The sequence below is a fragment of the Chiloscyllium plagiosum genome, chromosome 29 (assembly GCF_004010195.1).
Source record: "Chiloscyllium plagiosum isolate BGI_BamShark_2017 chromosome 29, ASM401019v2, whole genome shotgun sequence".
In the NCBI taxonomy this organism is placed as follows: domain Eukaryota; kingdom Metazoa; phylum Chordata; class Chondrichthyes; order Orectolobiformes; family Hemiscylliidae; genus Chiloscyllium; species Chiloscyllium plagiosum.
Window position 1 is genome coordinate 9,356,557 of NC_057738.1, and position 24,338 is coordinate 9,380,894.

Below are 24,338 nucleotides of genomic sequence, written 5' to 3' on the forward strand. Positions count from 1 at the left end.
GAGGGAATGGTCTTTTCGGAACGCTGATAGGGGAGGAGAGAGAAATATATCCCTGGTGGTGGGGTCCGTTTGGAGGTGGCGGAAATGACGGTGGACGATACGCTGTATATGGAGGTTGGTGGGGTGGTAGGTGAGGACTCACTCCAATTATCAGACAACATTTTGACGTTGGCCATGTAAGCTTTTCAGTTTGAACGCATTTATTGTAGCCACTTTCAAACATTTTATATTCTTTCTGTTTCTGATTGCAAAGGAACTAGTTTGCATCATGGATAAATGGAAAATTAGTGCAGATATGTTCATAAAGAATGGTTTAGTGAGTGCTATTATCAGTTAAGGCTTATTCATCAGGCCTAAGTATAAAATCTGCTATTCCTTGGACATGTACTTCAGAGGAGAAACACTAAAGGATCGGGTCCTGGGCAACAGTATGGGAGCAGAACAAGATGAAGACAATGGCAGCAATACAACAAGTAATTAAGAAGCAGAGCAGGTATTATCAAGTACCTTGAAAGATGGAGAATCATGATCATCAATGTTGTAAAATATGGTACCTGATGAAGTGTAGGAATTAGCCCAATTAAATTTGGCAGACTTAAGTAGTTCGAGAGCTTTTCTCAATATTGTCTTTCTAATGGAATTGCCTTTTACTAACTTAAATCAGTAAAACTCGACATTACTGTGTATTAGCTTGTAGTTATAATTATACCCCTGGATTTGGTCAGTAGTTACCTCTTTAAAATAAAAACAAAAGCAAACATATTGCAGATGACATGTTTTCAACACTTCCTGATTCACCCTGGGAGGAGTTCCTCAGTCAAAATGATTTATGTATATGTCTATCAATTTAGCAAGGAGGAGGATAAGTGAGGACTGCAGATGCTGGAGATCAGAGTCGAGAGTGTGCTGCTGGAAAAGCACTGCAGGTCAGGCAGCACCCAAGGAGCAGGAGAATCGACGTTTCAAGCATAAGATCTTCATCTGGAACCAGGAATTGTTGCTTTCAGTGTTGAGTCTGGAAGGCTGTAGGAGAGAGATTTCAAAAATACATGATTCCTGATGAAGGGCTTATGCCCAAACGTCAATTCTTCTGCTCCTCGGATGCTGCCTGACCTGCTGTGCTTTTCCAGCACCATGCTCTCAACGACTATCATTTATCATACTGTTTTCACAATGACTTTTATGGTGTAGTGGTAATGCCCTACTTCTGTACCAGGAGGTCTGAGTTCAAGTTCCATCTGCCAAGTGTCATATGTCTGAGTGGGTTAGTTAAAAATAATGTTTTACTACTCACAGTGGTCTTATGTATGTTGGGGAAGCCAAATATCAAATGGATGCCTACATTTTACCTCTGTTGACTCCAAGCATGACCTCAAGTTTCCAGTCTCCTGTCATTTAATTCTCCAGTAAAAACAAAATACTGCAGAAGCTGAAAATCTGAAATAAAAATGGGAAGTGCTGGAGAAACTCAGCAGGTATGACAGTATTTGTGCAGAGAAAAACAAGAGTTAATATTTTGAGTCCAAGATGATACTTCAGGATATCTTCAGTTTTTTAATTCTCCAACCTGCTGCCACACTGGACTCTACCTACTCACTCTCCTACAATTTTCTAATTAAGCTCAAGGAACACACCACATAGAGTCAGAGTCATACAGAATGGAAACAGACCTTCTGTCCAACCAGTCCATGCCCAACTATAATACCAAACTTAACTAATCCCACTTGCCTGCCCCTAGCCCATATCCCTTCAAAACTTTCCTATCCATGTACTTATTCAAATACCTTGTAAACGTAATTGTACACACATCTACCACTTCCTCTGGAAATTCAATCCACACATAAACCACCTATGTAAAAAAAAATTGCCTCTCATGTATTTTTGAAATCTCTCTCCTGTCACTTTAAAATGTGCTTTACAGCCTTCCAGACTCAACATTAAAAGCAACAATTTTGTACCACAATCTCTGCCTCCATTTTATTTCCTTATTGTCTTCAGATTTCAAATCACTTTTCTCTTGTTTTATTTTCAGAGCACAGTTGTTTATCCTTCTACCATTCACTCCTGCTCTAGACTCAGCTGTTTATCTCTAATTATCTCATCACAACTCCCTTTGGCCTTTAACCCCAACCTATTTGTTCTTTTATCTCTCCTGTCTTCCATCTTATCACAGACATTTTCTTTTCCTCCCTCTGTTTTTTTTCTTAAATTTTGCCATCCTGATGAAAGGTCATCAACCTGAATTATTAAGTTTTACTCCCTTGCTAATGCCACCTGACTGAGTAAGAAATTTTCTGATTTCATGTCTTAAAAATACTGTGCTAAGTCGAGGCACTCCACCTGTATTTCCACCTCCTGCAGTCTCAGCATGTTTCCATAGCAGAGCAAGCATATAACACAAAGATTTTCACTCACATGTTGGAGTATGCTGATCCAAGGAAGTCGCAATACCTGTTGAGTGGTTGTATTGAAATAATACAACTGGATTGTTTTATGTTCTTCTAGGATGCCTAATTTAGAGGACAGACTTTAATAGCGTAGCACTGTTCTTACTGTGCTGGAGTGTCAACCTGACTTTAGTTCCCAACTTTCTGCAGCAGGTCTTCAACCTAAACCTTCCAGTTCTAAGCTGTAAGTGCTACCATCTTAGCTACAAAAGTGTATGAACATACTAAATAGGAGCAGAAGGAAACAGACCATTCAGCCTGTTCCGCTATTCAGTAAGATCATGACTGATCTGCGTATTTTGAATTTCACATTCCCATCTACCCTTGAACACTATTTATTCCCTTGCTGAACAAGGATCTATCCACCTGTGTGTTTAAAAATATTCAATTTCCCTGTCTCCATCCTTTTCTGAGGCACAGTGTTCCAAAATCTCTCAACTCTCAGAAAACATTTCTCTTCATTCCTAGCCAGAAAGAGTAACCTCCAAATTGGCCCCTACTTTGGAACCACAAAAGGAAACATCCTTTACATATCCATTTTGTCAAGACTGTTCAGGATCTTATACACTTGAATCAAGTCACCCTTCACTCTTCTCAATCCAATGGAAATGAGCCAAGCCAGCCCACCCTACCCTCATAAGACAACCCAATCATTCAAGGTATCATTCTAGTAAATCTGCAATACATTTATATCCTTCCATAAATAAGGAGACCAAAAGTGTGCACAGTGTTTGACATGAGGACTCACCAATGTCATCTTGCAATAAATGATAGCGACCTATTAGTCGTCTTGATTACATGCTGTACCTATCCCTATGACTTTTTGTGCCTCATGCATCTGAACACTTAATTCCCTCTGTACCTGAGAATTCTTCATATATTCTCTATTTAAGTTAGACTGTACTTTTTCATTCTCCCTGCCAGACCGGACAACTTTATTTTTCCTACATGGTGGGTGGCATGGTGGTTTAGTGGTTAGTATTGTTGCCTCACAGTGCCAGGGACCTGGGTTTGATTCCAGCCTCGGGTGACTTTCTATGTGGAGTTTGCACATTCTCCCCATGTCTGCGTGGATGTCCTCCAGTGTTCTGGTTTCCTCCCACAGTCCAGAAATGTGCAGGTCAGGTAAATTGGTCATGCTAAATTGTCCATAGTGTTAGGTGCACTAGTTAAAGGGAAATGGGTCTGGGTGGGTTACTCTTCAGAGGGTCGGTGTGGACTTGTTGGGCTGAAGGGCCTGTTTCCACACTGTAGGGAATCTAGTCATACACCATCTGCCAGACTTTTGTCCACTCACGTCAATCTGTGTCTTTCTGCTGTGTGTTTTAAGTTTTCTTCTTAACATAATTACCTACCATCTTAGCATTTGTAAATTTAGCAACAATGCCTTCATTCCCTTCATCTAAGTCAGTCATGTCAATTATTATTAAAAATTGAGGCTTCAGCAAAGGCCCCATTGGGACTCCACTTGTCACGTCCTGCCAATTAGACAATGTTTACCAGCCAGCCAATCGTCTAACAATGCTATTAAGTTAACCTCGACACCATGACCTTTTATTTTGTTGGTAATCTCTGTGGCATCTTATCAAGTGTCTTCTGGAAATCCAGGTAAAGGACATCCGCAGGCTTCCTTTGATCCACACACAGGTCATTCCTTCAAAGAACTCCAATAAATAGGTTAAACATTCTTCTTGCTACTTTTCAGTTTGATCAAATCTCTCTGAATCTATGAAATGTTTGATAAGTAACAAGCAAGCTTCTACCACATCAATAGTAATCTCTTAAGACAGCGTGTTTTGAAAAGATTTGTAGCTCAGGTTGAGGTTTTGGATGTAGGTTTGATCGGTGAGCTGGAAGATTCATGTTCAGATGTTTCGTTACCATACTGGGTAACATCTTCAGTGAGCCTCCGGATGAAGCATTTCTGATGATTCCTGCTTTCTATTTATTAAATCTGTCTAATAAATAGAAAACAGGAATCATTAGCAATGTTTCGTCCGGTGGCTCTCTGAAGATGTTACCTAATATGGTGACAACGTCCAAATATGAACCTTCTAGCTCAGGTTTTAGACACTAGGATGGAGTCTATCTATAAGTTTATCAACCTGTGGTGAGTGGAACTCAAACCTGAACTTTCTGGCCCAGAGGTAGGGACACTGCCACTGCACCGCTTATTCTTTAAATTGCCAAGAAAGCAACTTTGAAAATCTCAATTAGATCGTTTAACCTGTTCCAATGCAATTCCTCCTTTCTGCTGTTTCTCTCTTTTTTAAACTGTTCCACTTCATTGAGTCAAATGCAGTTCTTTTAATGGAATAGACAATGTTGCATGCAGTGTTCTAATACCAGTCTAACGTATATTTTAAATATGATGTACACCTAAATGCTGCACGTCTTCTCCATCTTCTTTTATAGATATTTTTATTGAAAATTTAACATGTTTTTACACGTTTACAAAAGAAAACTAAAAAAACCCAAGTATAAACATTTAATATACAATTAAATCTTAAATAAATAATAACCAAAATCTATCAAACAGAAAAAAAGACAAAACTCAACTAACTACTCATCTAGGAGAAAGTGAGGACTGCAAATGCTGGAGATGCTGCATAATCCCCATTCCTGAAGAAGGGCTTATGCCCGAAACGTCGATTCTTCTGCTCCTTGGATGCTGCCTGACCTGCTGCGCTTTTCCAACAACACATTTTTCAGCTAACTACTCATCTAACCTACAACTAACCAGAGTGTATGATTAAATCTCTTACGTTATTCAAGAGAAAAAAAAAAGATGGATAACACAGAAATTGAGTAGTGATATACATGCTCGGAATGTGTTAACATCAGATCATAACAAAACCCGTATTCATGTGGGATTCCTCTCCCAAGGGGCCTCGAACCAGCCAGGTTCACCCTCTCAATTAAATAAAAGCCCTTGTTAGGATGACCGAAATATCTGTTTGTGTAATTCAAGAAGGGCTGCCATATTTTATGGATAAATTCAGTTTTTTTGGTGCACCATATTTGTAAGGAAGTCAGGGGGAATATATTCCATAATTATTCTGTGCCAATTCGAAAGTCCATGAGGGCCCTCAGCCACCCAGTTTACCAAAATATTTTTCCTTGCACAGAAAGAGAGAATGGAAAATAATCTCTTCCTTGTTGTAATTTCAGGTGTTCTTTATCCAATAAGTGTGTCTCCTATAGGAGAGCTATATTAACCCTTTCTTCCTTGAGGTTTGACAATATTTTCTTCCTTTTGATTGGTGAATTACTCCCCGTGACATACCAAGTGTACCATTTAATCGACTGAACCATAATCGAACCATAATCACTGGGCAAGTCTGAGACCCCTCGGGAGAAGAAACCCTATCCAAAACATTCCGAGCATAGAGCATATAAAATTCACAAAAATAAAGGCTCTTTAATACACTCAGATCAATATAATAAAAACTATTTCTAAATAAAAAAATATAAAACGTATTTAAATGAAGATTTTCCCCCTTGTTCCCATTGGGCATCACTTTCTTTCCAAAAGCCCACCATAACCTCTCCCAACCAGTGCCCCACCCTTGACCCCACCCAGGCACCCCACGATAGGATAAAGAGAATTCAAATATACTATTGAGCTATAATTAACAATGAGAACCCTACCCCCACGCCCCCCACCCACACCAATACCTCGATATATTTGGTAATGTTAATACCATGTGTGAACATATATTACTATAAAATTACAGTCTCAACAAATAATTAAATATAGTAATACAAAATAACAGGGGAAAACAAACTCGCTCCTAAGGACAGAGATAAAATAGGATAAGGTAACCACCTCCTCCCTACCTACACTAACTAGACCCCCTGGCCTATATATATATTAAAAAAAAAGAGGAGAAAATCGCTGAGTGAAGAATACATAAATAAACTCCTCTCCCACCCCCCGGAGATAATATTAAACAGTAAGGTAATGAAAGGAAATAAAAGGGGGTAAACCGGTGTGGGAGGAGGGTAAAACAACATCAGTCATCTAAGAGAGTCCAAAAATTCCTTGGCCTTCTCCGGTGATCCGAAGTTATACACGGACCCTTCATGGCTGAAGCGTAGCGTAGCTGGGTAACGCAATGAGTACTGAATGTTTAAGTCCCTTAAACGCTTCTTCGCTTCATCAAACGCCTTCCTCTTTCAGACCAAAGCTGGGGAAAAGTCCTGAAATAACATAATCTTGGATCCTTTATAAATCATGGTTTGGGGATCTTTCCCAAGATTTCTGGAAACTTCCAAGAGCATCTGCCTCTCCTTGTAGCTCTGCAGCCGGAACAGGACCGGGCGGGGGAGCTGGTTCGAGCCGGGCCTGTGCACTGCAACCCGTAGGCCCATTCCACCCTTATCTGGCCTGATCCAGCCTCCAGATTTAACAGCTGTGGAAGCCACTGCTCGAGGAACACTGTAAGCTGGCCTTCTTCTTCCCGTTCGGGAAGGCCCAGCAAATAAATATTTTTTCGATGACCTCGATTCTCGAGGTCGTCAATGTGATTCTCTAAGGTCCGGACTTACTGTTTGAGAGTGCAGACCCGATCCACGTCCGATTCTGCTATAGTCTCGGAGGACGCGGCCTTTAGCTCCGTCCCTCCGACTCGGTGCTCGATTTCCTCGATGTCTCGGTCGTGCTTTTGTAGCGCAGCCAAGAGTGAATTCCATCTGCTCCGGGACTCTTCGATGAAGGCGTCGATCTTTGCATCGAGTTTAGAGATTATTTCCACGAGACTCGCCACCGTAGGTAAGTCTCCCGGGGTATCAGCTGGGGAGGGTGGGGGAGGGGCTCCTGTCTGCTGAGAACTGCGGGCTCCTTTCCCCCAGTAATTTTTACAGGAGACTAGACTGTTTAAATTTAGTACTGAGCAACTAATTACATTAAGTAAAAACTATTTTAAATGATTTGGTAAGTATGGTAGAGGCAGGAGGCCCACTTTGCCCAGGTCTTGGGAGGAGCACTATAGACTCAGACTTGCTGAGTCGACGCCATCTTGGATCTCCTTCTCCATCTTTAAGCATAAAATGTCAGGCTATTCTACAGTTATATAACAAAGAGAACAGGAGAAAGTGAATTACTCAAATTACCCTAATTATGCTGAATTTATAAATTACAGCTGTACATTAAGATTGTTCAACAGCTTAACCACTAAACAGTATAGGATTCTTTTGGGGTTCAATTACAGTGCATAGAGATGTACAGCATGGAAACAGAACCTTCGGTCCAATCTTTCCATGCCAACCAGATATCCCAACCCAATCTAGTCCCACCTGCCAGCACCCGGCCCATATCCCTCCAAACGTTTCCTATTCATATGCCCATCCAAATGCCTTTTAAGTGTTGCAATTGCACCACCTCCACCACTTCCTCTGGCAGCTCATTCCATACACGTACCAACCTCTGTGTGAAAAAGTTGCCCCTTAGGTCTCTTTTATATCTTTCCCCTCTCACCCTAAACCCTGTAGTTCTGGACTCCCCCTCTCCAGGAAAAAATACTTTGTCTATTTATCCTATCCATGCGCCTTATAATTTTATAAAATCTAAAGGTCACCCCTCAGCCTCCGACGCTCCAGGGAAAACAGCCCCAACCAGTTCAGCCTCTCCCTATAACTCAAACCCTCCAACCCTGGCAACAACCTTGTAAATCTTTTCTGAACCCTTTCAAGTTTCACAACATCTTTCCGAAAGGAAGGAGACCAGAATTGCATGCAATATTCCAACAATGGCCTAACCAATGTCCTGTACAACCGCAACATGACCTCCCAACTCCTGTACTCAATACTCTGACCAATAAAGGAAAGCATACCATACACCACCTTCACTATCTATCTACCTGTGACTCCACTTTCAAGGAATTATGAACCTGCACTCCAAGGTCTCTTCGTTCAGCAACACTCCCTAGGACCTTACCATTAAGTGTATAAATCCTGCTAAGATTTGCTTTCCCAAAATGCAGCACCTCACATTTATGTGAATTAAACTCCATCTGCCACTTCTCAGCCCATTGGCCTATCTAATCAAGATCCTGTTGTAATCTGAGGTAACCCTCTTCGCTGTCCACTACACGTGGGATGGTTGGATTGCACTTTATGGTTAGATTTAATCCACTTCCTAGAACCGTAGAATGCTACAATGCCGATGAAAGCCTGTGTGCTTATCATACTTGTCCCAGATCTTCGGCAGAGATAGCCCTTTAAATATGTCCTTGTAATTACGTACCCAAATAGTTTGAATTACTGTTGAACCTTCTTCCACCACTCTTTCAGGTTTCCCATCCCAAATCACAACTTGCTCTTTGAAGATTTTTTTTCTCATTCATTTTTAAATCCAAATGTTATGGTTTCCAATCCCTCTCCCACTGGGAGCAGTTTTTTTTATATATAGAAACTGTCAAAAATACTGAACTTGCCCTGATTTTTGTTTAGGGGAGGGTGTTAGAATTCATTTGTGGAAGTGACTGGGAATTATAAATTTGGGGAGCTGGGAAACTGAAGTGGTTTTGTCATTAGTGGTCTTGGATAATCCTGTAAAATCCAGTGGTCAAAGTGTTTAATTTCTATGTCAATATCTGATTCCTGGTAGGAAATAGAACTCTTTTGTGAAGAACTTACCTGATAATTTTGCACAAACCTCTCAATCAGATACTGATAGAGAAATTAACTATTTTTTTCCCTGGTGAGAATTGAAACCCCACCTCATAAGTGTATTAACATGAAAAATTATGATTTCGACTAGTGAAAACAAAGTAGCTTGTTGACTGTAGCCAAACTGGCACAATCTCCATAGAAATAAGCAACTAGGTAAACATACAAGATAGTAACATTTTAATAGAATACAATCTCTTTCAATATAAGAGTGAATGAGAGGATTTGCCTATGAGGAGAGACCAGGGAATCTAGGGTTGTTTTTGTCATTAGAATAGAAACAGTTAAGATTGGTGCTAATGGAAATGTTGAAAATTATGAAGGATTTAAATCTGTTAATTAGGACAGTTGTTCCCAAACTTTGCAGTATCAAGACATACTTTATACATCAATACAATAATTTCCATACCTCTCCCTCCCACACCTAATCTACTCGTGACATATAATGATAAAAGTGCAGCATATCTTTTTTTTTATATAATCCTTTTAGAAAAGCTGTTGTTTACTTGCAGGTATCCGTGATGTGGTCATGCATATTTCTCACTGCAGAATCTGTCCATTGTGTTTCCTAATCCAACCTGTTCAGAAATGTTATTACATATATCTGGAGCAGGTGGGACTTGAACTTTGTTGTGGCACATTGGTTGAAAACCAGTGGATTAGGGTGATGTGCCTTCAATGGTGGCTTAGAGATCAGGAAACACACTTTTTTCAGCTGGATTGATTACTCATAAATGTCATATTTACTTGCATTAACTATGGTTATGGCCTTACAAGAGGTTTACAACATAGTGCATACAAGCTAAAAAGGATCATATGTTTCAAATCCATTGGCAAAATTACACTATCTTTAATTGCGAGCACAGACATGTTTTCAAAATCTGCTCAACTCAACTATTTCTAATTATCCACGAACAATGGATTGAGCAAAATGCAAAGTAGAGTAAATTGCAAGTTACCAGTTAGTGGGAAATATGAGCCTTCCAATTTGTACAGAGTCTTTTGATCCAGGGAAGATTTGATTAGAGGGCCACCTGCAAATATTACTCTGACACATGCCCCCTCCCGTTTTTTTTATGTATGTCATTGTTGAAAATGCTAACTTGCAGGATATGTTGTCATAAGTGGCAAGTGTCTTGGCAGGTAGGTCAGATCAATAGCTGTTTCAACTGCACCTCTTCCCTCAGTTCCTTCAGTTACTTTGCATTTTAGAAATAAGATAAGCCATTATTATGTTTGCTCATACAGAATGTTTGTTTGGTCCTGAACATGTGCAAGCAGACTACATAACTGAGTAGATTTACCTTCTCCTGCACATACACAGTGCCAAATGTAATACATGCATGATTCCAAATCACCATGCATGAATGGTATCAGAGGTCTGCATATGCACAACTCTGAAAGCTTGTTCATATGAAGTTGTTTAATTTGCCTGGTGTCAGCAGATACTGCCTTCAATAATATGTACCAAGGCTCCAGAGGAGATTGGAAGCACAGGAGCAACATCAGTGCTCAAATAAAGTGGGTCTGCTTCCCAAAAACTTCAAGTTGCACTTCTCACTTTGTTTGTGGCACACTGGTTGAAAACCACTGGATTAGGGAAATATGCCTTTGTTGTTACTAGGAGTGGCATAACTTTAAGATCTTTGAAGGAATCAACTAATTTTGTTTTTAATATGCTGTGTTGTTACTTATGTGAAACTAGAATTTAAAATGGAAATGGATAAATATTTGGAAAAGACTGGTATGAGGAAGGGACATGAAATTGACTTAAATTATATGAAAGCTACAAACAGCCATGAAAATATTTCCTTATGAGCTGTAAAACAGGGTAGGCCTCAAATTTACAGATGGAGAACATCTAAGGTACTTAGTTAAGAGTAAATGAGTGAAAATGCTTCTGCTGTCCCAGTTCACCCGTGTTTAGTTTCCAGGCTCCTCTTCTTCCCCATGCTCCTGTCCCCTCTGGGCTCTTGGCAAGAATATACAGATTCTGCAAGGTGTTCTTGTAGCATTGTGGTTGTGTTCCTACCTCGGAGCTGGGAGGCCTGAGTTTAAGTTCATTGTAATAACATCTCTGAGCAGGTTAGTTGGAAACATAATAGAGAGACTCTGCAGTTAGAAACATACATGACCACCTTACCAATGCCTGTCAGTAAATAACAGCTTTCCCAAAAGTATTATTTTAAGAAAATTATATGTTGCACTTTCAACATTGTATGTCATGTGTAGTTTGGGGTGTGTAGGGACAGGTGGTCAATAATTGTTAAATGATTTGTAACGGAGGCCTTTAACAAAAAAATTCAGAACTACTGCTGTTAACTTCTGTACTTACACAAGACCGTATTGATGCTTGACCAGCTGCATGCCTTTAATGGTCCCAGAAGAATTGAAGCCAAAAGTAAGTGATCATCTTTCTGTACATTCTTGTAACCTTAAAGTCTCTTCTTAACTAGACATTCATTCCAGCTCTCCTTTTTTAATATAGGAAGTCATATAGCCTTAACTATCAATGGCAGTTGAGTCTTCATTCTCCAAATGCTTTCCGATACATCAGTATGCCATTGAATGTGGAACAAATGATACATAGTATACTAAATGTGGCCTCGACAAGGCTAAAATAGCAGGTTTTGATTCCTCAGCAAATACTTGAATGTCTCGCTACTTGGTCAGCTTTGCCCACAGGACTCTTTAGCTATTTTTCATGGTTAGCTGTTAATACGTAATTTAATTGTCTGTTACATGGGCATTTTTTGTATCACCACTGATAATTTTTACAGAAGTAAAGTGAGCAGATCCATGCATCTTAAAAGCATTTACCTCATTACCTTGCCATGTAACTTTCTATTCTACAATGTTCAGGAAGCATCTTTTTCTGTAATGCATTGATTAGCTCGGTGTCCAATGTTGCAAAAAAATTGAGAGGATGAATCTGCCTGAAAGTTTGATGCTTTTGAAAGTCAGTATGGTCACATCTAAGTAAAATACTTGTCTTTTGGATGAGATGTTAAACCAAGGCTGTGGTCAGAACTTTCCTATTTTTAGGCAGGCTAAGTGTTACTTTTGGGGGTTTCATGGCAGGTACCCTGTTATGGCTCTCAGTGACTTTTCTTGAGTATTTTCCAATCTTACACCATTAATTATGGATTTTACAGCCCCCATCTCGTGCAATCATGCAGCAATAGTGGCGAAGTGTTTGCCACTTCTAGGATCTTCTGGGGTTCATGCTGCTGGCACTATATTTACACCTCAGCTGTGTACCACTTAAAATGCTGCAAACCAGGATCTGGCTTAACTGTTATTGTGTTGAAAATGTCCCAGAAAGGGAGGCTGGAAACTTCTTTCACAAATAGAGCCTTGGAGATGCCACTGGACTGGTGGAGAGGTTGACCATCTTCTTTCTGATGAACTGGCAAAGAAAGCCACTCCACCAGACACATCTAGCCTGGACTAAGTTAGCAGCCCAGGTCAGTGCAGTTTCTTAATCTGAATGAAAGACCAACTGTACAAGAAGGTGGTCAGTGATCTTCTGGAGTCCCGAGGTAGATGCCTGAAGTCTTCTCTCTGTCTCCTCACACTCACTCTAATTCTGTCACTGCACAGCAACCTCATCAACAAATGGTTTACAGCTCTCAATACTACATGCAATGTCTCCAGTCTCTTATCCTTCTAAAGTAGTATTCATTCCTGCATTCTGTGCTTCTTGTTTACTTGCTGGGGACATCTCGCCACTTCTCCTAATTTTGCACCACCACTAACAGTTCTTCCTTCCACTTTCATCTCACTCAATCCCTCCTTTTGTCTCATTGAAGGAGAAAATGACTCCAAACTGGCCAGAGAGGGTTGTAAGAAGACTCTGGAGATGGCTGAAGAGTATCAAGACCAACCATCTAGGGCACAGAGACCCTCATGTCATGGCAACTATCAAAGCTGTCCCAGTGCTTATCAGCGTTAACATATTCTTATATGTCTACCTTGTTGCACAACTAATGGCTTCTCTTATGCAGACACCAACAGCATCCATTCAGCCTCAATCCCAAAGAGGCCAGCCCGTCACCCTATCAACTCATCCTCTACCTTTGAGGAAGCAGCCGCAGGTAAGGATGCACTGAAGGTCTTAATTCTGTATCTTCTACCAGCTCAGACAATTCCCCCAATATGAACTCAATAGATTAGTTCGAGAGCACAAAACTGGTATGCCTCTCACTTGATTGTCGGTGACCTGGGAGCTTTTCCCTCTTATTCTGAGGACTGCTGGAGACCAGGCTCAGGCCCAGACAGAAGAAGATGCCACAGTCTCAGCAATTAATAATTTTATCCAAATGATTTGGAGATGCCATTGTTGGACTGGGGTGTACAAAGTTAAAAATCAGGGTTACATTGTACTTTGCTCAAAAACGGCATGAATTCATGTAAAACTCCGTTATGTCACTTTTTAGATTAGAATCAATGTAAACATCATGGCATAGACAGAGAATACAGGGGACCAACACCTTCAACATATTGTCTGGCTATCACCATTGTTAACAGCTAACCCGAGAATGCAACTTTTTAAAAAAAGGTTTTATGATTTACACATGAAAGAAGTGAAACTATCACGGTATTCTAACAGATGAAAGGCTTAACAGACAATCAGTTTTTCAATGTATAATTTCAGTGACATCACACTGTAAATTTTTGCTATAAATTCTGTATGTTAGGATTGAGCCCTCCACTACCACCTGATGAAGGAGCGACGCTCCGAAAGCTAGTGTGCTTCCAATTAAACCTGTTGGACTATAACCTGGTGTTGTGTGATTTTTAACTTTATCCAAATGCACAGACACAGGAACAGCAGGCAGATTTGTCAGATACATGAGAAATTAGATAAAAGATTAAGAAGCCCACAACTATGAACAGTACGATGCTGGCCTTGGCACAAATACATCTGTATGTCTTAGTAGACAGGTTCATGGCTATCATGGAAAGCCAGGTCCAGCAGAACACTGACTGCCAGAAATGCACAACCACCTGCACCCTTCCCTTAGTCATTTGTGCTCAGCATCAACAGAAAGGCAACAGGTGATTGAAAAACCTAGACCTCACTTTAAATGTCCTTTCAAGGGTGCAAGATGGCGACTTTAGAATCCAGATGAAGGAACTGCACCCATCCAGGCAAGTGGGGAATATTCTTTCACAATCTTGACCTGTGCCTCATTTAATTGTGGACAGGCTTTGGGAGGTCAGGAGATGAGTCACCTGCTGCAGGATTCCTACCCTCTGATCTGCTTTTGTAGCCATTGGTAAAATTTGGTAAATCCAGTTGAGTTTCAGGTTAACTGTAACCCCCAGGATGTTGATAGTGAGATTTCAGTGATGGTAACGTCATTGACTGTCAAGGGGCGATGGATCAATTGACCATTTTCAATAACAGACATTGTCTGGAATTTTTGTGCTGCAAATGTTACTTGCCTCTTGTTAGCCCAAGCCTAGGTATTGACCAGATATTGTTGCATTTGGAAATGGGCTGCTTCAGTATCTGAGGAGTCAAGAATGGTGCTGACCATTGTGCATTCATCAGCAAACATGCCCATTTCTCACCTTATGATGGGGTTAAGGTAATTAATGAAGCTACTGAAGATGAGTTTACATCTGAAACCATCCTAAGGGTCTCCTGCAGAGATGTCCTGGAACTGAAATGACTGACTTTCAACAATTACAACTATCTTCCAACATGTCAGGTATGACTCAAATCAGAGATCACACAACACCAGGTTACAGTCTATCAGATTTATTTGAAATTACAAGCTTTCGGAGCACTGCTCCTTCATCAGATGAAGTGGGACTTCTCATTCCTGAAGAAGGGCCTGTGCCCGAAACGTCGAATCTCCTGTTCCCTGGATGCTGCCTGACCTGCTGTGCTGTTCCAGCAATAAAGTTTCAACTTTGATCTCCAGCATCTGCAGACCTCACTTTCTCCTCGAAGATTTCAACCTACTGCGTCATTCCTGAAGAAGGGCCTGTGCCCGAAACGTCGAATCTCCTGTTCCCTGGATGCTGCCTGACCTGCTGTGCTGTTCCAGCAATAAAGTTTCAACAACGGACTTCTGACTTTGTCTACCGGAGTCCAACATTGGCACTGCTATATCATGTCTCTAATCAGTGGAGAGTTTGCCCCAACACCCATTAATTCCAGTTTTGCTAGGGCTCCTTGATGTCACATTCAATCAAATGTGGCCTTCATCAGTGCTGCTACTCTCACCTCACATCTGAAGTTCAGCACTTTTGTCCATGTTTGAACCAAGGCTGTAATGAGGTGAGGAGCTGCGTGGTCCTGGTGGGATCCAAACTGTGCGTACTTAAGCAGATTATTGCCTAGCAGGTGCTACTTTGTAGCACTGTTGATGACACCTTCCATCGTTTTACTGATAATCAAGACTACACAGATGGGGTGGTAATTGGCTGGGTTGGATTTGTCCTGCTTTTTGTGTACGGACATACCTGGGCAATTTTCCACACTGTTGGATAGAAATTAGTGTTGTAACTATACATGAACAGAGTGGTTGGGGGAGTGGCAAGTTCTGGAGCACTAGTTTTAGTACTATTGCCAGAATGTTGTCAGCGCCCATAGACTTTCCAGTATCCAGTGCCTCTAACCATTTCTTAATATTATGAGGTGTGAATCAATTTGGTTGAAGACTGGTATCTGTTATAGCTGGAGTCCACTGGAGGAGGCTCACTTCTGGCTGAAGATTGCTGTGGTTTCTTCAGCCTTATGTTTTGCACTGATGTATTGAGCTCTTCCATCATTGAGGATGGGGGTATGTGGGTATGAGTTGTCCAGTTGTCTATTACCATTCACGACTGGATGTGGAAGGACTGCAGAGCTTGGATCTGATCCATTGGTTATGATATGACTTATCTTGGTCTATTTGGTAGCTTCACAAGGTTCACAGGTGTGCCTGGTGCTGCTTCTGGCATGCTCTTCTGCACTCTACTGTGCCAAGGTTGATCCCTTGGCTTGATTGTAGTGGTTGAGTCTGGGATATGTTAATCCATGAGGTTGTCGATTGTGTTGAAGTACAGTTCTGCTGCTGTTAATAGCCACAACTCCTCATGGATGCCCAGTCTTGATTTGCTAGGACTGTTTGAAGTCTTTCCCATTTAGCATGATAACATGATGGAGGGTATTCTCAATGCGAAGGCAGGACTTTGTCTCTACAAGGACTCTTCTGTGGACTCTTACTGACACTGTCTTGGATCGATGCATTTGCAGATGGCAGAGTGGTGAGGATGTAGTCAAGTATATTTTTCCCTCTTGTTGCTTCCCTCACCACCTGATGCGTACACAGTATAGCACTATGGTGAACATTTAAATCCCCCAATCAGACTATGCTTTGCATTCTTGTGACCCTTGGTGCTTCCTCCAATCGTTGTTCAACATGGAGTACTGATTCATTAGCCAAGGGGAGGATGGTAAATGGTAATCAGCAGGAGGTTTCCTTATTTATGTTTAAACAGGAACCATGAAACATCAATTAGTCAATGTTGAGGACTTCCAGGGCAACTTCTTTCTGACTGAATACCACTGGGCCACCACCTGTGCTAAGTCTGTCTTGTCAGTGGTACATTGGTATCTGAGACATTACTGTAAGGTATGATTCCGTAAGTATGACTGTGTCAGGCTGATATGTGATAGAACTTTCCCAATTTCAGCATGAGGCCCCAGATTTAGCCAGGAGGACTTTGCAGTGTCAACAGGGCTGTTTTGCCATTGTTGCTTTTGGTACTGAGATCAATGCTAGGTGGTCTGTTCAGTTTCATTTCTTTGTTGAGACGTGTTTGATACAATTCAATGGCTTACTAGCTCATTTTGGAGAGCAGTTGAGAGTCAACATTGCTGCTGCTCTGGAGCTACATGTAGGCCAAACCAGGTAAGGATAATAATTTCCTTCCCTGAAGGACACTAATGAGCCACATGGATTCATCTGACGATTGGCAATGGTTTCATGGTCTTCACGAGATTCTTAATTCCAGATAATCTTTATTGAATTCAAATTCCATGATCTGCTGTGGCTGGAATTGAAATCTGATCCACAGAACATGAACTGCTTTTCTGGATTAATAGTGTGGTGATACAAACACTCAGCTATTGTTCTCTTATCCACCACCCCCGCTTCCCCTCCATTGTTCTGCTTTCAGAGATCATTTGAAAAGCTTCCCAATGTCCCTGTATTCCTCTAAACTTGCTAGTATCCTGCCATTCATTGAGTAGGATTAAATTCCATCTGCCTTTGAACTGCCCGTCTGATCAACCTGTCCATTTCCTCCTGTAACCGAAGAACTTCTTCCTCACTATTAAGGACTTGGTCAAGTTTTGCATCATCTGCAAACTTGCTGAACATCTCCCCCACCCGCAACGTTCTGTGTGTCTGTGTGTGCGTGCGTGTGTTTATGTGTGTATGTGTATGCATGCATCACGAACAGTAAGGGAACCAGTACTGATTCTGTGTACTCCTTTGGTCACACAAACAGCCTTCTCTCTCCACTCTCTATTTCTTACCACAAAGCCAATTTTGGATTAATCTTGTCAAGTTTCCATAGATCTCATGTGCATTTATCTTCTTTATCATGCTTTGCTGAAATCCATCGCTTGATCACCGTCTTGAAAAGCTTAATCAATTTTGATAGGCATGACCCTCTGTCAAAGCCAGCTGACTATACTTTGCCTCTGCAAATGGAGATTATTTCTCTTGTTTAGAATCTTCTCTAATAGTTTTGTAACCATTGATGTGAGACTCACTGGCCTGTAATTCCCTGGATTATCCCTGTACTCTTCCGATTTCTTTTTTGAGCACCACCCACTGTTCTGCTGTAGAGTTTCCCACAAGTAACTGTTTCCAGTCTGTTGGAACCCAAACGAAGTGTCACTCCGTCAGGGCCCCTCAGCCCCTAACCTCATTATAGCCCAGGATTTCTGTCTCCTTGTAATGTCCGTCCCAGTGAACGGTAGCAGAAGGCAGTTCGCCACTAGAAATTGGGTACAGGTACTTTGCTCAGGATGTAGGTCATTGCTGGAAAAATGGAAGCTTGCATCAGCTATGAATATTTGTTGATGAAATATTAAGATAAAGAGCAGAATATGGAAGTGTCTTATTTTATGGGTTTGGCTGCTGTACTTCCTTGACTTCTGATGTTGATTACCTGCACAATCTGCACAATGCAGTCTTCATGGAAATACCAGAAGCATTGCGCGGAGACAGGAACTGTCACCGTGGTCAGCTTGACCAAATTATTCCAGCAAATTATTACTCCAGCAAAAGCAATTCCAGCCAGTAATGAACAGTTCAAATCATGGCAAAGGACAAGCAAGATATAACTTGATAGAGAGCAGGGGCCAGGATTGGACGGGTAGGAAATATGTGCGTTATCAGTGTGAGTTGGAAGGAGGTCTGAAAAAAACGAGCAAATTCTGGCATGGCTCATGAAGCTCAGGTCTGAGGGGTGAGCAAAGACTTACCTATTGCATTTAGTGATGAGTCAATCACTCTGAAGTCAGTGTACTGCTCCCAACTGTTGGATGTCAACTATGAAGCTGCACTGGGAGGTGGGATCTGATAAATTCATCAGAATTCCAAGATTGAATGTAAGAAAGCGTGCAAAGTTTCATATTGAATAGTGAAAGGAATTTAAGTAAACACGTACAAGGAGAACATTTATCTGTGTTGTGTAAGATGTAACCAACTATAACATCTGTTCATAGTCCACAACGTCTCTTGGACAACACTATACTAAGTTTCTAAATTTCCTTAGCAGGAATAACAAACTTTAAAAGGACAGCTTTGCCTGACCTCCTTGTTTTCACTTTTTTTGAGAGTTTATAAAGTGATGATCAGTAAGGATTTTAATCATTGCAATTTTAGTCATGTTATCATTCTTGTATTAAGTAGGAAGTGTAGGAAGTTTGTTTGCAAAATTTGCAGGGTAACCACACTGCAAGTTATGAATGTTGTGCAAATTGTTTCAATTGATCTGTGAAAATCTGTTAACAACCCTGCCAAGTGCTGTTGTGCAAACAAAGTCTCTGCACGGTTCCTCAAAATTGAACACTGTAATTCACTAGTTAAAGGCAAATGATTGTAAGCCTTGAACCTGAATGAAGGTGGTTTATTCTTTCAGAGTATTGCTGCTGATAGCTTTAAGTAGGGAAGATGAGCTTTCACATTCCCAGCTGTTCATGCAGGTTCTTAAATCTCACTGCAATATGTGGTGTCTTGTATATTTGTGTCCATCTGTGTCTCATCAAGATTAACATATAAGGGACAGATGTGCAATGACTTTGTTTTATAATTCTGAAATGAACTTGTGGAGCATTTGATTGCTTTATATAAATTGCTTAAAGAACCTGGTTCTTGTTGTTTTTCTTTTCATTGCCCGCTAGCTTTATGCTTTATTGTTTTCTTTGTTTGACTTGTGCTTTTACTTTCTTTTTCCCCAAACAGGCAGAAATATTTAGTTCAGCCTTTGAAGCCCAGAGAGATTTCCTGGCGATGGCCTGTAAACGGCAGCATCCTTTGGAGGTGAGTAACTGTATGTGTAAGATGAAAGTTCAAAGTCTTTTACAGGATATTCTTTCAAGCTCAATTAACTAATCTCTGCACATATCTACAATTAAACATGTTGAATGTTTCACTTTAATAATAAGAATTCTGTGCAATAATAGACTGTTGAAAAGTCCAGCAGTTGGGGCAACGAAGTAGGAAAAGTGGTTGCTCTAGACATTCCAAAAGGGAGACACCTGAAGCTTTCTAATTGGTTGCCATCTCCTCCTAGATATTCAGAAAAAGAACTTGCATCTGTTTCAACCTTTAATAACTTGCAGACCTGGCAAAGTGCTTTGTATCCAATTAAGTATATTCAAGTCAGTAATGTAATGTCGGAAACTTTGCAGCCAGTTTTTGTTCAGCAGCATCCCAGAAACAGTAATGAGGTAGTAACCAGGCAATGTTTTAGTGTTCTTATATAAATATTTGGAGATTAACTTAGATTCCCTACACTGTGGAAACAGGCCCTTCTGCCCAACAAGTCCATACCGACCCTCCGAAGAGTAACCCTCTGACTAATGCACCTAACACTATGGGCAATTTAGCATGGCGAATTCACCTTACCTGCACATCTTTGGACTGTGGGAGGGAACCGGAGTACCGGCGGAAACCCACGCAGACACTGGGAGAATGTGCAAACTCCACACAGACAGTTGCCCAAGGCCGGATTTGAACCTGGGTCCCTGGTGCTATGAGGTAGCAGTGCTAATCACTGATCCACCGTGCCACCCCAAATGAGATGCTGGTGTTGGACTGGGTGTACATAGTTAAAAATCACACAACATCAGGTTATAGTCCATCAGGTTTAATTGGAAGCACTAGCTTTTGGAGCACCGCTCCTTCATCTATATAAATATTGACTAGGCAAAGAATCCCCCACGTCCCTAAAAAAAAAAGTTATTTTAAATAGTGCCTTGCATTCCAGGTATGCAGACTAAAACTCATGCACAGCAGTGACAATGTAGTAAAGCCTCCTGCTGTTTTAACACCTGTATTGCGATGCTTGGAGGATCATTGGGGCAGCTTAGACTGGAATTGACTCTATGGGATGTAACTTTTTCTCAGAGGGCAATTCCCCTGTGTTTACAACCCTCTGAAAGAGTCCATTTAAGGCAAAGGATTCAGAGTGTCAACTCACTTAAGCTTAATAGTTACTTATGAATTACAGTAGCTACTGGTACCCTCTTCCCAATTATATCCTCAATACCCGATTGCTAGAATCAGCACCAGCCTTACACCCTGACCCTACACCTCACATAACCACCCCCAGCCTGACCTGGTCCTGCTTGAACCGAGACCCGTTCCAGCATCATAGTCCTGTTGAAACTAAATTTACTGCTGTTGCTGTAAAAGTGCCTTTGTGTCCTTTAACTCCTGAAACAAAGGGGTCATTGAGATGTACAGCATGTAAGCAGACTCTTCAGTCCAAGTCGTCCATGCCGACCAGATATTTCCAACCTAATCTAGTCCTATTTGCCAGAACCCATATCCCTCTAAATCCTTTCTATTCAAATACCCATCCAGATGCCTTTTAAATGTTGCAATTATACCAGCCTACAACACTTCCTCTGGCAGCTCATTTCGCACATGCACTACCTACTGCATGAAAAAGTTGCTCCTTGCTCCCTTTTATATCTTTCCCCTCACACCCTAAACCTGGGTCCTCTAGTTCTGGACTCCCCCTCCCCAGGAAAAAAGACTCATGCCCCTCATGATTTTATAAATCTCTAAGGTCACCTCAGCTTTCGACGCTCCAGGGAAAACAGCCCCAGCCTATTCAGCACCTCCAAATAGCTCAAATCGTCCAATCCTGGTAACATCCTTGTAAGTCTATTCTGAGCCCTTTCAAGTTTCACAATATCCTTCCAATCAGAATTGCACACAATATCCCAAAAGTGGCCTAACCAATATCCTGTACAGCCGCAACATGACCTCCCAACTCCTATATTCAATGCTCTGACCAATAAAGGAAAGCATACCATACACCACCTTCACTATCCTATCTATCTGCGACTCCACTTTCAAGGAGCTATGAACCTGCACTCCAAGTTCTCTTTGTTCAGCAACACTCCCTAGGACCTTACTATTAAGTGTATAAGTCCTGCTAAGATTTGCTTTCCCAAAATGCAGCACCTCACATTTATCTGAATTAAACTCCATCTGCCACTTCTCAGCCCATTGCCCCATCTGGTCCAGATCCTATTGTAATCTGAGGTAACCCTCTTCGCTGTCCACTACACCTCCAATTTTGGTGTCATCTGCAACTTTCTTATGCTTGCACCCAAATCATTTATGTAAATGACAAAAAGTAGAGGACCCAGCACCGATCCTTGTGGCACTCCACTGGTCACAGGCCTCCATTCTGAAAAGCAACCCTCCACCACCACCCTCTGTCTTCTACCTTTGAGCCAGTTCTGTATCCAAATGGCTAGTTCTCCCTGTATTCCATGAGATCTAACCTTGCTAACCAGTCTCCCATGAGGAACCTTGTTGTGAACGCCTTACTGAAGTCCATATAGATCACGTCCACCTCTCTGCCCTCATCAATCCTCTTTGTTACTTTTTCAAAAAGCTCAATCAAGTTCGTGAAACATGATTTCCCACGCACAAAGCCATATTGACTATCCCTAAGCAGTCCTTGCCTTTCCAAATTGTGTAAATCCTGTGTATCAGGATTCTCTCCAAAAACTTGCCCACCACTGACATCAGGCTCACTGGTCTATATTTCCTGGCTTATCCTTATCACCTTTCTTAAATAAAGATACCATGTTAACCAACCTCCAATTTTCTGGCACCTCTCACCTGTGAATATCGATGATACAAATATCGCAGCAAGAGACCCAAGAATCATTTCCCTAGTTTTCCAGAGTTCTAGGATACACCTGATCAATCCTGGGGATTTATCCACCTTTATGTGTTTCAAGGCATCCAGCACTTCTTCTTCTGTAATATGGACATTTTTCAAAATGTCACCATCTATTTCCCCACGTTTTATATCTTCTATGTACTTCTCCACAGTAAACACTGATGCAAAATACTTGTTTAGTGTCTCCCCCATCTCCTGCAGCTCCACACGAAGGCCACCTTGCTGATCTTTGAGGGACCGTATTTGCTCCCTCGTTACCCTTTTCACCCTTTGGATTCTCTTTAACCCTATTTGCCAAAGCTATTTCATGTCTCCTTTATCCCCCCCCTTTTCCCTTTTCAGTATACTCCTATTGCCGTTATACTCTTCTCATGATTCTCTTGATCTTTCCTGTATATACCTGATGCATGCTTCCTTCTTTTTCTTAACTAAACCCCAATTTCTCTAGTAATCCAGCATTTCCTACACTTACCAGCCTTTCTTTTTACCTTAGCAAGAATATACTGTCTCTGGACTCTTGTTATCTAATTTCTGAAGGCTCCCCATTTTCCTGTCATCCCTTACCTGCGAACATCTGCCCTCAAACAGCTTTTGAATGTTCTTGCCTAATACCATCAAAATTAACCTTCCTCCAATTTAGAACTTCAACTGTTAGATCTGGTCTATCCTTTTCCGTCACTATTCTAAAACTAATGGAATTATGGTCGCTGGCCCCAAAGTGCTCCCCCACTGACACTTCAGTCACCTGCCCTGCCTTATTTCCCAAGAGTAGATCAGGTTTTGCACCTCCTCTAGTAGGTACATTCACATACTGAATCAGAAAATTGTCTTGTACAGTCTTAACAAATTCCTCTCCATCTAAACCCTTAACATAGACTTGGGACCGCCATAGTGTTTGGAAAGCTAAAATCCTCTACTATAATCACCCTATTATTCTTGCAGATAACTGAAGTCTCCTTACAAATCTGTTTCTCAATTTCCCGCTGAGTATTAGGGGATCTATAATACAATCTCAATAAGGTGACCATCTCTTTCTTATTTCTCAGTTCAACCCAAATAACTTCCCTGGATGTATTTCTGGGAATATCCTCCCTAAGTACAGCTGTAATGCTATCTCCCTTATCAAAAACGCCACTCCCCCTCCTATCTTGCCTCCCTTTCTATCCTTTCTATAGCATTTGTATCCTGGAACATTAAGCTGCCAGTCCTGTCCTTCCCCGAGGACTTGTAACACTTAGAAAAATGGTGGTACCCCTGTGCTGAGTGGATTTCTCCCTGGTTGTCTCCAATAGATGCATTTCATAGACAGGCCAAACTTAGAATCTTGACCAGAAAAATTGCTGAGGGGTAAATAGATAATTTTAAACAAGGTTACTTTAGTTGCACCTATTCCGATGCTAATCATAATATGAGCCAATATGTCCTACAGCTTTCTTTAAAAAAAACTTCATTAGCTGCAATAAACATAAACAATTCCCTCCCTAATGGCATTGTGGGTCAACTACTACATGTGGACTGCGGCAGTTCAAAAAGGCAGCTCACCATAAGGTGGTCATGATTTGGAGATGCCGGTGTTGGACTGGGGTGTACAAAGTTAAAAATCACACAACACCAGGTTATAGTCCAACAGGTTTAATTGGAAGCACACTAGCTTTCGGAGCGACGCACCTTCATCAGGTGATAGTGGAGGACTCTATCGTAACACAGAATTTATAGCAAAAATTTGCAGTGTGACGTAACTGAAATTATACATTGAAAAATTGCTTGTCT

The 24,338-nt window shown here is 41.2% G+C and overlaps 1 protein-coding gene across 2 annotated transcripts in view; it reads left to right on the forward strand.

Annotated features, from left to right (window-relative positions):
- Positions 1–24,338, forward strand: part of cap2 (cyclase associated actin cytoskeleton regulatory protein 2) — a 236,921-nt gene that overhangs the window by 99,500 nt on the left and 113,083 nt on the right. For both annotated transcript variants that reach the window (XM_043719122.1, XM_043719123.1), the window contains exon 4: positions 19,601–19,678. In XM_043719122.1, the coding sequence (XP_043575057.1) occupies positions 19,601–19,678 (78 nt within the window). The remainder of the gene's footprint in view (positions 1–19,600; positions 19,679–24,338) is intronic.